Consider the following 16,280-nt stretch of genomic DNA (forward strand, 5'->3'; position numbering starts at 1 on the left):
CCACCATCACTGAAAGAAACAGCTAATGCACGACCCCCAGCGCGCCACTCATTGTGAATAGTTGTGTTTGGTTTCATGTTTCCGTGGGGTTGCGCATTTATTTTGGCGCGTTCGTAGTGGTCAGTGGGAAGGGAGCCTTACTGTCATGTTATGCAGCTACATCCTTTCGTTGTATGAAAGCCTCTCCTGAGAAGTGTTCCTGGAGTCGTCCCGGCCCCTGCTAGAGGTTTACAAGTGTACAGTCCGGACTTAAGTAGCCAGTAATTCAATATCTTGTTTCGAGTAGTCTTTGTGCCAGGAGTTTACAGTCGCTTGATGAGTAGTCGTGGTGAATAGTCGTCCCGACACCACCCACAGCGAGACGGAGGAAGCTTAGACGGGAAGGAGTTTCGCTACTGCCTAGTGACGGGTGTTGTGACTCGCAGTTGGTGCAAGTGCGCGAGGGTGAGCACTAAGTGCGCGAGGGTGAGCATCAAGTGTGCGAGGGTGAGCATCAAGTGCGGGAGGGTGAGCGTCAAGTGCGCGAGGGTAAGCATCAAGTGTGCGAGGGTGAGCATCAAGTGCGGGAGGGTGAGCATCAAGTGCGCGAGGGTGAGCGTCAAGTGCGCGAAGGTAAGCATCAAGTGTGCGAGGGTGAGCATCAAGTGCGGGAGGGTGAGCGTCAAGTGTGCGAGGGTGAGCATCAAGTGCGGGAGGGTGAGCATCAAGTGCGCGAGGGTGAGCGTCAAGTGTGCGAGGGTGAGCATCAAGTACGCGAGGGTGAGCATCAAGTGCGCGAGGGTGAACCTCAAGTGCGCGAGGGTGAGCATCAAGTAGGCGAGGGTGAGCACTAAGTGCGCGAGGGCGGGAGCGACCTACCCGGAAAACAGGAGCGGACTATGCTCTGTCACCCACCCAGGCGTCGCGCAAGACCTTAAATACAGTAAAATAGAAAGCCCTGTCTTTGACCTCTGGCTACCAGCAGCAGTAGCCTCTTGCATCACCGGGCGACTGAATTTCCTTTCACACTCAACCGCTCAACTGAAACCTCTTATTATGCGAACTTAAAAAGTAAATTAATTGTGAGCTCAAGTACTAATGTTTACTTCTGAATTTTTCATGGAAATGGCATATTCTTTATGCTATGTTATAGTTTTAGTTAATTTTAATATGCCAGTAATCTTTTCAAGGTATTGAATTTTATATTTTAAATATTCAATGTAGGTATATTAAAATTATTAGTAAGTTTTTTGTCATTGGACCTTGTACGTTCCTAGTCATTCAGTTGCGCAGTAGAGTGAACGATAAATTTGCACCGAATAGCATTAATTTAAAATAAAACCAAAAAGCTGAAAACGAGATCGGCACAGCTGTGGCAACAGACTGCAGCCGGCCGAACACAGCCGTGGCGTGAGGAGAGACGGCACCTACTGGTTGACGAGGCTGACGCTGGCCTCGACGGTCTTCTGGGCCTGCTGGCCGGCGCTCAGGGTGTCGTTGGTGGTGATGAAGAACTCCTGGTGCCAGGCGGCGGGCGTGCCCGGCTGCACCACCACGTGGTTCGCGAACAGCGACGCCACGAACTCCAGGCGGCGCCGCACGCTGTCCAGCGCCAGGCTCGCGGCGTGGTCCAGCTGCTGGGGCGACAGCGGCGGGATCACCACTGCAGGCGGCGGCGGCGCCCTCAGCACGCCGTTGCTGGGTCCCGGCGCCACTGCTGCCAACACACCGCACCCTCTGTCACGTGAGCACCGGCTCGCGCCTGCCTGGCACCACAGGGGGCGACTGAATTGTTGCCCATTGGAAGGGCAGCCCTTCAGGATTTTTCTGACAGTGGTTTATTTGTACAGAGACTGGAAGGGCAGCCCATCCAATTTCTGAAAACACGCTCCTTTAAGAGTTTAAATAATCCTTAAAACTTGCCCCTTGGATGGGCAGCCCATCAAGATTTTTCTAACAGTAGTGTTTTTGAAAGGTTGTCTGAATTGTTGCCCCTTGGATGGGCAGCCCTTCAGGATTTTTCTGACAGTGGTTAGTTTGTAAAGTGACCTAACCTAAACTAACCTTACCTAATCTAACCTAACCTAACCTAAACTAACCACTGTCAGAAAAATCCTGAAGGGCTGCCCATCCAAGGAGCAACAATTCAGATAAGCTTTCAAAAACACCACTGTCAGAAAAATCCTGATGGGCTGCCCATCCAAGGGGCAACAATTCAGACAACCTTTCAAAAACACCACTGTCAGAAAAATCCTGATGGGCTGCCCATCCAAGGGGCAACAATTCAGACAACCTTTCAAAAACACTACTGTAAGAAAAATCCTGATGACCTGCCCTTCCAAGGGGCAAGTTTTCAGGATTATTTAAACACTTAAAGAAACATGTTTTCAGAAATTGGATGGGCTGCCCTTCCAGTCGCTGGCGCTGTACAAACAAACCACTGCCAGAAAAATCCTGAAGGGCTGCCCATCCAAGGGGCAACAATCCAGCTCCCCCTACCACAACACGGCGTCTCCCTCGGGGTGTCGGGAGAGACGCCTAGTCCTCGTGTTGGAGGACTCTTGGCCCTCCTCACACGGGGATACTGAAGTTGCCTACAAAACGATCGCTGGTAGCCTGGAGACTAGGCAACTGTGTGACTGGGTGACTCTAGTCGCCCGTTATCTTCACACGACGCTACTAAAATATCAGAGACTGGGAGGAAAAAATGCATCGTGAGTACAGCCCGAGTATCTTGTGGAACCGTGAAGTGCCTATATATTGTATGTAATGTCCAGTGATAACAGCAGTGACGATAGTGATATTGTTATCCAATATTATCAACATTATAGAAAACGAAGTAGGAAAAGATTGTGGGTTCATCCATATATAGAAAGGAACATTAATTGTAGATTATTTGTCGCGGCCAAAGAATTGCAAGAGACAGACTCAAAATTCATCGCTTTCTACAGAATGACGAAGGAGACTTACCAAATGTTAACGGAAATTGTTACACCTGCGATGTATTATAGGGATACCACTATGAGGGAATGCGTGAGCCCCGGTGAACGATTGCTGATAACTTTGAGGTAAGTAAGTTAAGAAATACAAATTATTACGAATTTTTGTTAAGGCACTTCTAAATGTTTCCCTTCAACACAAATCTATTTCTTTCCAAGTATTTTAACGTATATACTGATGCTTGGCGAATAAAAACAATGTATGCATTTTAACTTGAGGCCGCAATTACTTATTTTATCTGTGGAAAATGGCTGTTGTATGGATCTTAAGAATGTGCACTTTAACGTTAACAGGTTAAATAATCTAAAGTTATTTATACCCAAGTATTCCAGTCAACTGAAAGGTGAAAGTATAAACATATCTTATGCATAAATTCATTCCAATGTTTAATTCAAATATACCTAAGAAATACACATTCAAATAATGTACTGCAAAAGAAAAAATGTATATATATAAACTATTTAAAGAATACCCATTACACAAACATTCAAATCATGACTGTAAACACAAAAATAAACAACATAATAGAGATAAAAACACGTACACCAAAGTTATATGTTTACACACCCAACAAAACATCACATCACATTATGTTCCTGCTCATATTGTAAAGTCTCTTGGATGACTTCAAAATACTGTTGCGTTTCAGTATCTTGTACTTTCTGTGGAATAGTTTGATTTCCAGGCGACGAACAAATTGAAGCATTATCTGTAGCCAACGATGAATGCGTGGAAACACTGTAGGAGTAAGTTGGGGTCTGTTGGTAAGCTGGTACGTGTTGGTGCATGTCTTTTGGATTCGTGATGTCATCAATAAGCTGCAGAACCCTACGTCGGAATGATTTCATTTGTGCATCTGTCAAAGGTTCGATTTCTGGTAAAAGGCTTAGAAGAAACGACGTTTTTACTTGCCTATCATCGTTTGAATTCGATTCAAGTTTCCTTTTCTTTGCATTCATGTATTCCATAAAGGACTTGTCCACTTCCGTCACTGTTTGCTTTTTACGCTTTGATAAATTATCTTTTGGGTTGGAAAAGGGATCATGAGTCATTTGTTGGGAATGATGAGCATGTTCTTGCGAGAAGTCAGTATTTGGCAGCATAGGTGAAGGAAGGGAAAGTTGTGGTGTTGTAGTTAGTATTGCGTTATCTGAGATATATTCCTCCTCTTCAGCCGCAACGTCTTCCGTATTTTGTGTTGGGTCAGATGAACTGTGTTCCAGGTTTTGTTCATTGATGACTTCTGGCAAATTCCCCGATGGTGTACCAAGCGTTTTTATGAATGGTAGGGTAAATTTCATTGCCTCCGATAGATAATATGGTTTCTTATTTTTGGAACTTGAACCACTTGGAGGTGGCTTTATGTGACGGACAAAAACTGAACGGAGATTTTTCCATTTTTCTTTGCATTCGTTAACTGAAAACAAACAACATTGTTCACATAAATATAAATCGTTGCAATGGATGAATTCCTAACTAATTTACAGTAAACAAAAAACAAATACAAAAGTGAAGTAGTATTAAGTATAATCCAGATATATACAACATATGTTTATTATTTGAAGAAAAAATATATAAATGGTACATGGGGAATGTATTATGAAGTAAAATTTAATTTAACTTTGTTGCAGGTATTTGGCAACAGGAGGTACATTTGTATCGCTGTCGATGTACTTTGCTAGAGGAGAAAGCACAGTTATCAACATCATACGAGAAACTACCAAATTAATTTGGGAATCGTTGAAAGAGTCCTACATGCCTGTCCCAGGAGAAGAAAAGTGGAGAATGATAGCACAGCGTTTCTATTCACTGTGGAATTTACCCAATTGCTTGGGTTCATTGGACGGTAAGCATATTCGAATAGAAAAATTACCTGGAACTGGCTCAAGTAACTTTAATTACAAAATGTATCACTCAATAGTGCTGCTGGCTAGCAGTGATGCAGATGGTTTCTTCACTCTTATTGAAACTGGCTATGCAGGTAGAAACAGCGATGGAGGAGTGTTTCGCGCATCAGCTGTCAAACACTGGATTGCAAATGGAGGACTAGACATACCACCGCCTTCACGATTACCAGATGACGACAATGAGATTGACTTTCCTTTTTACTTTGTTGGAGATGAGGCCTTTCCATTGTCACAATATTTGCTGCGTCCTTACCCTCAGAGAACACTTGATGATGTTAAAAGAATATTCAATTACAGATTGAGCAGAGGACGGAAAACAGTGGAGTGCGCTTTCGGAATGATGGCAGAAAAGTTCCAAGTGTTGAACACTGCTATTCGCTGCCGAACTACGGAAAGAGTGGTTGATGTAATAAAATCTGTCTGCATTCTTCACAACTTCATTCGGAAAAGTGAAGGTATTAAATATTTTGCTGGTGAACCATTTGGCAACTCAGAAACGCCCAACATCAATCCACAGCCACTAGAAGACCTAACGTTACATGATCGGTCTACTGCTCATGAAGTGCGGAATTACTTGGCAAACTATTTTCTAACACCCCGGGCTTCTGTTCCATGGCAGTGGAAATACTGTTACAATAACTAATTAGGTATTAAAGTATTTCATGTGTTTTTGTAGGTTACTGTGAGTATGACAACAACTTTGAACATGTGGTAAGTTTTATCGAAGTTCGTAAAAACCATGCGTAATTCCCTTGGGAACCAAGAAAAGATATCAATAGAAAGTAATTTTTATACGTTACAAACGTTTTAGAATAAGGTATTTCTTCGAAGGACGAATAACCATTGTATAAAAACTATATTTCTTTTACTAATAATGTATTTGTGAGATACTAAATATAAAACATGCTGTTTACATATACATTTTGGTTTTTCACAAGTTAGTTTATTATGATAGATATTTTATATCTAATTATTGTTGTTTAAGATATTGTCAACTTACCTGTGAGTTGCACTTCTTTTGCGACATCATTCCATGCTTTGTCAGTCACATCCTTTTTTGAATACCCTTTCAACTTGTAGTTATAGAGTTCTGGGTGTTTCTCAACTTCGTTTACAAATTTGATATTAAACGCCTGCTCGCCCATTGTTCGCTACAATACAGTATCGCGCCGCGTAGGCTACTGGAGTAGCGTGGAGACCAGCATGCTGAGTCGCCGGGATTTACGTTGCTTACGACTTCCAGTCTCCGCCACTCCAGTATCGCCGTCTGAGTGACGCCATGCCTATCTACATGACGAGTCGCTCGGTCGCCGAGTCTCGCGGTATCTAAGCAACTTCAGTATCCCCGTGTGAGGAGGGCCTTATGGAGCGCACAGACCTTCGTGATGGGACAGTCTCGAGGACTGAGGTGCTGACAGACCATGGGTTAAGAGTCTGAGAACTTTAAAGGTAAGCGGAGGAAGGACTGATGAAAGGTACTGGTTGTAAGTGGCCTTTCACATGGTCCGAGTAGAATATGATTGGGGTGGCATAGGATTAGCTGAACCTATGGGTGTGGTTGAGGATTCCTGCGCACTCAGGTACTGCATACTCCAAGAAAGTAATTCTAGTGTGAAGAGTTTCAGCCCAGGTTACCAGTGGTCACCCAGATACGAAAGTGGGAACAGGAGAGTGTGTGCTTATGTTACTTTTCTGGCTTCGACTAACATGGCAGTCTTGAAAGGTACTAACAAGTGCCATGGCACGGGCCGACCAGGTTAGAGTCTAAACAGGGTCTCTGCTTGACCAGTAGGGACTTTGGTTGACCGCAAGGTGGGCTACATATCTCTCTTCATCGTCCCGGCAGGCGGGTTCGACTGTCTGACAGAAGAGCCCACGGCAGCGGGGGGAGAGCTATAAGAGCCAGTAATGGCGCGGACGTGCACGCTGCCCGCCCTCAAGGTCGCCGGGTGGGCATTCTTTCGGAACATGTTCCGCGCTGGCTGTTTGTTGCCTCCCCGGGAAGAGCCGTGACGTCACAGCGCGCGTGGAGCCGTGAGCCCCGCGGCCCTGACTCGGAGACTCGTCATACTGCGTCGCGGCTGGCCAGTGTGATGTCACAAGCACAGCGGCGAGACCTCGTCTGTGCGTGGCTGTGATGTCACCCCCCGCCGCAGCTGTCTCTGCAGTGGCTACCTGTCGCTCCTTCTCCCTGATTGACGGACATGGCGCAAGTGTCACTGGCGACAGGCCGTGGGGGCCTGGCGGCCGTCTGGCCTCTCTCTATTACTTAATGCCCAACCATTCAAACTCCTCACTATACAATCAAATAAATGACTGCAAACCTCTAACAATTATAATGCTGTCTAAATAGGACAACACTAAGTGATTTTCAACAGCATTTTAAGAAATGTTCCTACATGTTTCTTAAAATGAAAGATAATATTCATGCCTTTACTCCTTTTCAAATAATAAGACAAAAAATTTTCTTTTTATAACTTGACAATTTACTTAATACTGAAAAATGTAAAATATAACATATTCAATACCAAACAACTTAAAAATCAACAATCATTTCAAATTAGTTTTTCGCGCTTTCATAACAGCGAACATTTGAATGATACAATCAAAATTCACCATTCAAAATTCATAAAAATAAAATTTTCAGATCTTTGTTAAACTTTTGTTTTTAGGCAGATTTAAAAGAAATAGAACCTATTGAACTGTCGCGTTTTTTCACAATTCGCTCCCAAACTGATACATAAAATCAAGTAGTGGAAAATTTCGGTCGAGTTCTTTAATGGGCAATATCCGACCAATATCTATATTATGGGATAGAAATGGGGAAGGTTTTTTGAAAAACAGAACAATTACTGTAACTCCCGTAATATGGAAAATATCACATCCGTTTAATGTATTATAACTCGTAGGAGTAATACCAAAATCTTTTGTCTGAATAAGTTTTTGATACGACCAACCATAACTGCAAGGGGTTGAAAAAACAAGGGTTGGAGTACAAAAAAAATTATAAGTCCCTTCGTATGGACAACGTCGAATTCGTACAAATTGTGTATTAAGCTAATAATTTTTACATGAAACTTTTGTCTGAAACAAGGGGTGGAAATAACAAGAGTAGAAAGACAAAATGTAGATACTTGTTTTAATAGATCTACTATCAAATACATTATAATTCATTGTAAAACGCCTAAACTTAATCTAAAACCTTTGGCTGAAATAATTTTTAATGAATCGAACTATTTCTGTAAAAAAAGAGGTTCAATTTTTTTAAAAATTAAAACTTTCGTACTATCAAATTCGTCGAAATTTAGTAATAATCATCTTAATATTACCTTAAAACCTTTGACCAAAAAATATATACGACCACGTTTTAGTAAAAGGGATAAAATAAATGGTGTTTGAAGATTAAAAAAATATTGTCTAACTACCTTAGTAGTCACGATATGAAATTCGCTAAGAAATTCAATGTGGCTGCATTAAATTAAAAACTTTCAAAATATATTTGCTGCATGAAATATGTGAAAATGTTAAATCGGTCTTTTTTGAATATTGGCGAACATATGTTTGATGTTATGTAGACTAAATTAAGTTCTTAAAATGTTCCAGGAGTTTATAGAAGTTTCCAAAATATTTCCAGAAAAATAGGTACTCCGAAATCTACCAACGCCTATAGGCTGTGCTGGAAGGGATTTTTTTTCTAACGCTTTTCTTTCAGTTTTTGAGCACCTGACTTATGTCAGTATACCATAATTTCCTGGAAAATTTTAGCATATTGTATCTTACAAAAACACTTGAATTTTTAAATAAATAGAAAAATTTAAAGAAGTGGCACATATCGATGAGTTTAAAAAATCTGCTCTCATATGTCTAACTCCGAAAAAAAAAAAAAAAAACTAGATTTAATGTATATTTAATATGTCACGAAACAATTTTTTTAAGCTTCCTTATTCATTATCTGCATGCTCAGCGATACACACCACTGTTTCTTGCGTGATATTTCGGATCTTTGTACTTACAGTTACAGGTCATTTAATTAATATTCCAAGTTAACTGGAGACAACTGTATATGTACATATAAATATTATTCTTCGCCAACTTTGTGTTTAAGACTGTAACACGCTAAAACTCAATGAACGCGGTAGACATATAAAGGAGCGTAAATAAATCTGAGTTACTGGTTGCAACAGAAGCTGTCCCGCTCATTGTCTTGAAATAACTTTTCCCTCACACAACATCCACCTGCCCTGGGTGGCAGACTTTCATGGCCTTATCTCAGGTTTTTAACATTCCGCCAAGTGGAAACCAAGCTTCCTCATCTAACACGGAACAAAATATATTAAAGATATTTGTTTTTGCTTCTACTCGTAGTCTGTTAACATAACTTTCTTATAGACAGATTGGATTGTACAAAGTTACCCTGGACACGACTGCAGATGTGATATGAGCAGATCGCATAACTTAAAGTCTCCAGGTTTAGAATTTTCGCTCTGCTATCAGGGTAAATCCACCAATTGAAAAGTTTTGTAATGTAACCGGTCCCTTCTGCTACCTGGGCCCTCCTGATGTTCCCCCCCCCCCCCCCCCATCACCGGGATATTGCCCCCACCCCTCAAATCATGTCGACGGCCCTGATTGGCGAGACTGGCGTTTTGCTCCAGGAGTCTCGCCGATTGCCAAGTATCGTTGCCTTTTCCATTACCAGCAATCACTAAATTCGCGTTAAATGTCGAAGGTTGCGCTGAATTATTTTAGTTTACGTAGTAACCCCTGTGATCGTTGTCAACTATACAAATACATATTTAGATTGAAATAATTACTAATTATGGTCTTTATTAAATCAAATCATTTTCATGACTTTTTCAAACAAGGAAACTTTCATTAGTCTTGCCTTGAAACTGACGAGACACTGCTCATCTTATCTATGGTTCTCTATTTACCCGCTGATGCCGACACTGACTGGAAACATGCCGGTGAAATCGGGATGCAGGAAATAAATAGATTTGTACCCAAATGTAATTACATGAATAAAATGAAGTAAAATTACATGAAAAAGGATTAAAAGAACCCATTTATAACGAAATTATTGTACTTTAATAGAAACGAATTTCGATGATTAAATGCATAGAATTGTAACGAAATAAATAAAAGGAAAGGACTGATACGTGTGGAAATGTTATCTACTTGAACATATTAATGTGAAATAACCGAAGTAATCTTAAACGTTACAAATGGAAAGGAAATAAATGCACATACACCGAAATAAGTCGGACAGAGACAGAGAAGCGGGGGCCGCCGGAGGAACCGACCTGGGGGCCGCTGTCTCAGCGGGCAGCACACGCCGGGCTCGCTGGTCGGCAGGCGACACGGCTGGCGCCGCAGCTCGGGCAGCTCCGTGTAGAAGGTGATGCACCTGACGAGGGGGCGGCACAGCCCCGCCTCGCCGCTCAGCGTGGAGCAGGGCGGCGCCGCCTCCACCAGCAGCACCACGGGCAGCGGCTGCAGCAGCCCGGGGCCCGGAGGCTGGGGGGCGGGCGCCGGCGGGAGCCGCGCGGGCTCCTGCCGCTGGGAGAGGTCCTCGTCCTCCGGAGGCAGCGACACGACCACGGGCTGCTGCCGCTGAGAGAGGTCTTCGTCCTCCGGAGGCAGCGCCACGAGCACGGGCTCCTGCAGCTGCAGCTGCGGCGGCGCCCCTCCCAGCCTCGCCTGCAGCTGGTCCTGCAGCACCTGCTGCTGCCGCTGCGAGTCCTCGATGCGGCGCATCAGCTCGGCCTGGCGCTTCTGCAGCTCCGCCTGCGCCGGCGGGCTCTGCGACACTTGCATCTGCCGCTGCAGATCCTGCAGCTGCAGCTGCATCGCCTGCTGCGCCAGCTGCAGCTGCTGCTGTTGCAACTGCTCCTCGAACAGCTGCGTGCGGAAGGGCGGGGGCGGCGGCTGCTGCTGCTGCGCGCGCGACGCCGCGAGCAGCGTCAGAAGAATCATCGCCTGCGGAGCGACCATCACGCTGGAAGGTCGCTGGAGGACTGGCGGGAACAGTGGCGTGGGCGCGTGGGCGCAAGGCCGCTCTCTCCGCTCTGACTCACTGGTCCCGGAGCTATGCCGGATCTCCTGCGCCTGGGGCCAGTCCGTGCCAGACCGTGCCAGGCCGTGCCAGACCTTAGCCGCGCCGGCCGTGTCCGCCCTCCTGTCTGACTTCTTCATTAGCACTCGCATGCACTTGCTGCTGGTTCGCGCGAGGACCGCGCGGTGTATCGCTGCGGATCTGCTTGGGCTTTCCTCCAAAATTTTTGGTAAAATGAAGTTTAATGAAATTGTTTAATTATGAATTTTTTTTTATTTCTCGAAAATTTAGCTAAGCAAAGAATATGAATTTGGACTATACCTTTTATATTAATCCTTTTCTGGCATGCTATGTTTTCCGTTTCAAAGCACTTTAACAGAAAACAAATACAAATACAACGAATTGGTGTCCAAAATGAAACGATTAAAAACCTAAAATAAATCCTTTTGTCTAGAACCATAGTATTTGTGCACTACTTTAGAGTTTGTCTGTACTCATCTTCTCACTGGCGAATACTGTTCATGATGTCAGATGCAGATGCAGTCTGTCCTGCCTGTCCTCAAAAGATTATGGCCAGCAGTTTTGGTCAGACGAATCAGCTCCAAGCAAATCCGCCTTCTGAACCTGACGTCACAGGTCATGTGAACCAATAAAATGACAAATTAACATCTACATAATCAACTGCGACAGATCATAAAGACTAAACTGCACGAATGTGACAGGCCCTTAACTTGGTTATTTCTGGTGGTTGTATAAGACACACTTGCTACATACGTATTTCTACCGCCACTCCTATTTATTTATTTCAGTGTTCTTTCTTAATGTATCATTAGCTCAATAAAAAAATAAATATTGTGCTAAAGTCTCAAAATTAAAATGTTAAATCCAGGATTGCAAGACAAATATTATATATAGCTGACACTTTTTGTAAGCTGTCTAGGGGACCTTGGAGATTATTATTCGACAGCCAAAACCACAATGTTATTAATAGTTGAAGTATATTACGTAATTTTAGCCATTTTTGTGATCTTTATTTGATATAGTTTTAGTTTTATAACTGGAAAAAGCTAGATAAATATGTAATTAATTAGTTCATAATAAAACTTCACTATATTACACCAATTTAATAAAACATTGTTCTCATAAGTAAACATAATTTTTAAGCTACATTACTGAAGCAACATTCCACGATGAGCGCCTCTCTCAGCAGTTATTGGAAAGGATTCAAGAAAAGTGATCGAAGCTGTGCGCTACGCAGTATGTGCTGGCACGATCACGACATTGTATGTTTTGAAGCAACTATAGAGCATTATATTGCAGTGTGGAAGTAAATCACCGCTTTCTTTCACTTTCTAACACACACTAACTGAGTTAGCGCCGTCCTTGGCTCTTCGTGCTCTGCTGCCATATAGCATACGAATTTAAATTTGTATTTTTTTGACAAAGAGTTTTAGCATTTATAGTGAAGCATCAAAATACGCAATCAGGTGATGTATATTTCGCAGACTTATTTGCATTTTAAGGGTCCGTAAAAATAAAAAATAAACTTATTTTCTAATGGGAACGCTGAGAAACATTCCAAAATGTAACACATAATTTTTTTTTTTACTTACATGTGTATTCAAACAGATTTTTCTGTAAGTAAATACATGTTTTAGGACGCCACAGAATTAATCTCAATAAAAAATGCTCCATGTTTCAGTTCTATAATATTATTTTAATCCTAAAAGGCATTTCCTCAGAAACTGATTGTTGTGTATATACTTAAAAAACTGTGCCAGATCACCGACAAAACTACCAAGCAGCTTACCGCGGCGCCATCTTGAAGTCCACTGATCTACCAACGGACAGTGTTGCCAGATGACTACTTGCAGGAGTAGTATCCATCCGCCGAATCCCACGATAAGAACAACACGTTTATTATTTTACCGAACATTACCGCCCGCCAAGACCGGCTGAGGTCTCCAGCATAATCATAACACAATTTACACTATATACAGTATGGTATGTCACTTGATGCACCATCACTATTGTTGTGGTAGACGATACAACTTATGCACCGGACGCCGCAGTTCTCCTTTCTGTGTGCGTACGTCTACCACTCTTGTGATGCCATCATTCCCAGGGTGGAGTCTGACGACTCTCGCTAGACACCATGACAGGGGTGCGACACGCTCTTCTCCCACCAGGACTAGCTCTCCCACCTGAAGACCAGGCTGTGTCGTGTGCCATTTACCCCGAGGCTGCAGCTGATGTAAGTACTCTTGATACCACCGTGTCCAAAACTGGTTGGCAAGTGCACATACCATTTTCCATCTCCGAGATAAACAAAGATCGTTATCTCCATTCTTCTCGTAAGGCTCGGGCAGCGAGACCAGAGGCCGACCAATTAGCAAATGGCCAGGGGTAAGGGCAGCCATGTCATGCGGGTCAGAAGAAACGGAAGTGAGAGGCCTAGAATTCAGAACAGCCTCGACTCGAGTAGTGAGCGTCATCAATTCCTCAAGAGTCAACACTTGGCTGCCAATGACTCGCCTTAGTTGGTATTTTACTTATTTGACCGCAGCTTTCCAGAGTCCTCCTTGGTGAGGAGAGGCAGTAGGCAAGAAAATGAAAAAAGTGATCTCATGCAACATAGCAAAGCTTTCCACTAAGGGGGATTTAATAAACTGTTTAAAAACCTGGTCCAGCTGTCTCGAAGCACCGATAAAATTAGTGCCACAATCAGAGTACAAATGAGGGCATAGATCTCGTCTTGACACAAATCGAGTGAGAGCAGCAACAAAACTATCTGAAGTCAGGTCGGTAACCACCTCTAAGTGCACAGATTTTGTGACAAAACATATGAAAATGCAGAGATAGGTCTTCTGGGCAGCACACTTCCGCAGCTTGTTGGTTCGGATATGGAGTGGACCCGCATAGTCCATCCCAGCCCGCTCAAATGCGCCAGCTGGCGTGACACGTGCAGCAGGTAAATCAGCCATAAGGGGGATTTATTGACAGGCCGACATCGAAAACAGCGATTACATTTGAACAATCTGGATCGAATCAGAGACCGGGCTGACAAAACCCAGAACTGTTGCGATAGCAGGGACTGAAGGAGTTGTGGTGGGGCATGCAAATGCTTCAGATGGTAATGATCCACCAAGGCTTCAACAGCAGGATGGTCCTTAGGCAAGATAATAGGGTGTTTAGCTGAAAATCCAATATCTACATTAGACAACCGTTCGCCCGCCCTGACAACACCCTGTTCATCCAAAAAGGAGGCCAGGCGCTGTAGTCGCGTGGAACAATTTTCCTGCCTCTGTAGCTGTCTCAACTCTTTATGAAAACATTCACGTTGATTATCTGTAGTGATGTCACAGTCTAAGCCCTTCAAGGCTCGAGCATTTTCGTTGAAGGTATTTACGAAATGCCGCAACGATTTCAGATTAGCTGTGTTCACAGGGGGTAAGTCAAGGATCCTGTTTATGTATAATGTTGTTAATTTTCTGAGATGATGATACTGATTGGTCAGCAGTTCCCAAGCTACAGAATAGTTTTCTGATGTAATAGGGAGATTTCTCACAACCTGCAATGCTTCTCCTTTGAGACAGCCCACCAAAAAAATACGGGCATATTAATTTTCGGAAGTCTTACTTTCACAGGACTATCAGCTCAAGGTGAACTAGGTTCAATTTGCACAACATGTCGAGTGAGGAAGGAATTAACAAGGCAACGTGTTTCAGACAGCAAGGTGAAAAAACTATCATATTTAGCAGAAAGGACACTTTCATCAAACTCCTCGGGAAGAGGATCTGACTGTAAGAATTCGTTGCATAGAGCATTGACGGCCGCTTCAACGGCGTCTAGTTGAAGACCCAAAGCGTTAATATTATGCACAGCCTCAATAGTGACATCAGGAGGTGCTATTATTTCCCGAATCATTTCACTTATGCGCTTTAACTGCGTTTCCTGAAGATTGAATCTGAGCACAAATGCTTTGAAACCCATTTCAAAGAGGGAAATACGAGGATGCCAAACGTAATACCGTATGCCTAACGGCCGCAACGAAACAATGACCGAGATCGACACCAGCACAAAATGACACACAATGTTAGGTTACATTCGCACGTCTTGGATACAGAAAATATGGCACCATTAACCTGCTTTTCACAAAAAAAAAAAAAAAAACTTGATGAAGACTACAACAAAAAAACAACCAAAGTACTCACCCATGTGTCCGATACTATGAGTGAAATATGCATTCAACCAATTTAGACCCAAACCTAAAAACGTGTCATCTCCACACCATATTTTGTTTTGTTTTGAAGAAGATATTTGAGAAATGTTTTGTGTTCTAGCGAGATTTAGCTTTGAGTGGATTCCAAGGCGATGACGCAGCTTCAGGCGATGACGCAGATTCACCCGCAAACACAACCATCGATTTGACTTTTCAATCATATTTTCGTCTCTATTGAATTATTAATATTATGTAATTTAACGATCGTCCACCGATTTTCAGCACAATCGGTACGGTTATTAATTTCCCGCCTACCACTATAAGAAATAAACATGGCGGACTACATACGTTTTTAAAACTTCCACAACACAAAACAATATTTTTATAAATATACCTATATATAATATTTGAAACAATTGATTCCATTATGGCCTCGTGGCCTTGCGGTGAGCATCGCTGGCTACCTTTCCAAAGGTTGACAGATCGAATCCCGGCCGCTACAAAACTTTCATTTTTGTACTTGTAAAAATAAATACGGCGCGTGCGACACTACAAAAGTAAAAAAATATATTTGAATCAATGAATGAAAATAAAAATAAATTTATCAATTAAATTGTAGATTTCATTTCACTCCTGGTTTGGTTGCAAAAACCTATTACGGCTCAGTCTCAGGCCGAATATGATATTTCTTTTTCTTCTGGATCAATCATTTCATCAATGTTTTGTTATGACGTTGTCACGTTAAACTATCGTCCGTAAACCGACTTTAAAGACAACCAATTTTTTTTATGAAGTAACTAGAATGTGGTTCGTAGTCGACATATTCTCGCCGTGATACGATCCCCAGTCGCAGCCCGATGCACCGCCAGGGCAGGAGGACTCGCCACACCGATGGGCTGGCGTGGGCAGGGCACAGCTGCGCCCTACTTCCCGTCGCTAGGATCACCGGCTGCAGTCGTGAGGTGTGGAGTCCCAAGGCCGGCTCTCTCATTGTGCGCTCACCTCTCACCTTTCAGCGCAGACAAAGGCATCAGTCGCCGCCCTACTTAACCCGGGGCAGACGCCAACCCGGGCATTCGCCCAGCGCCAGGGAATTTAATATGCGGGGGAAAAAAAT

The 16,280-nt window shown here is 43.1% G+C and overlaps 2 protein-coding genes across 2 annotated transcripts in view; both read right to left on the reverse strand.

The window, feature by feature from the left end:
- The window catches only part of LOC134541961 (peroxidase-like), a 36,627-nt gene extending 25,731 nt beyond the window's left edge, over window positions 1-10,896 (reverse strand). Inside the window, exons 1-2 of the mRNA XM_063385723.1 lie at window positions 10,190-10,896; window positions 1,411-1,696 (exon numbers count right to left, since the gene is read on the reverse strand). Coding sequence (XP_063241793.1) covers window positions 1,411-1,696; window positions 10,190-10,880 — 977 coding nt within the window. The 5' untranslated portion in view covers window positions 10,881-10,896. The remainder of the gene's footprint in view (window positions 1-1,410; window positions 1,697-10,189) is intronic.
- Window positions 2,549-6,241, reverse strand: LOC134541962 (uncharacterized). Its single transcript, XM_063385724.1, has 2 exons — window positions 5,887-6,241; window positions 2,549-4,396 (listed from the first exon to the last, which is right to left on the reverse strand). The coding sequence occupies exons 1-2, from the start codon at window positions 6,029-6,031 to the stop codon at window positions 3,558-3,560; spliced, it is 984 nt and encodes a 327-aa protein (XP_063241794.1). The 5' UTR covers window positions 6,032-6,241; the 3' UTR covers window positions 2,549-3,557.
- Window positions 10,897-16,280: the final 5,384 nt, after the last annotated feature.

Source organism: Bacillus rossius (genome assembly GCF_032445375.1).
Source record: "Bacillus rossius redtenbacheri isolate Brsri chromosome 4 unlocalized genomic scaffold, Brsri_v3 Brsri_v3_scf4_2, whole genome shotgun sequence".
Taxonomy (NCBI): domain Eukaryota; kingdom Metazoa; phylum Arthropoda; class Insecta; order Phasmatodea; family Bacillidae; genus Bacillus; species Bacillus rossius.

Bases quoted from the DNA above. Each gene is read 5' to 3' on its own strand.
- LOC134541962 (XM_063385724.1), bottom strand. From the start codon at position 6,031: ATGGGCGAGCAGGCGTTTAATATCAAATTTGTAAACGAAGTTGAGAAA. The intron at 4,397-5,886 runs GTAAGTTGACAA...GTTTGTTTTCAG, and splicing joins AAAAGAAGTGCAACTCACAG to TTAACGAATGCAAAGAAAAA.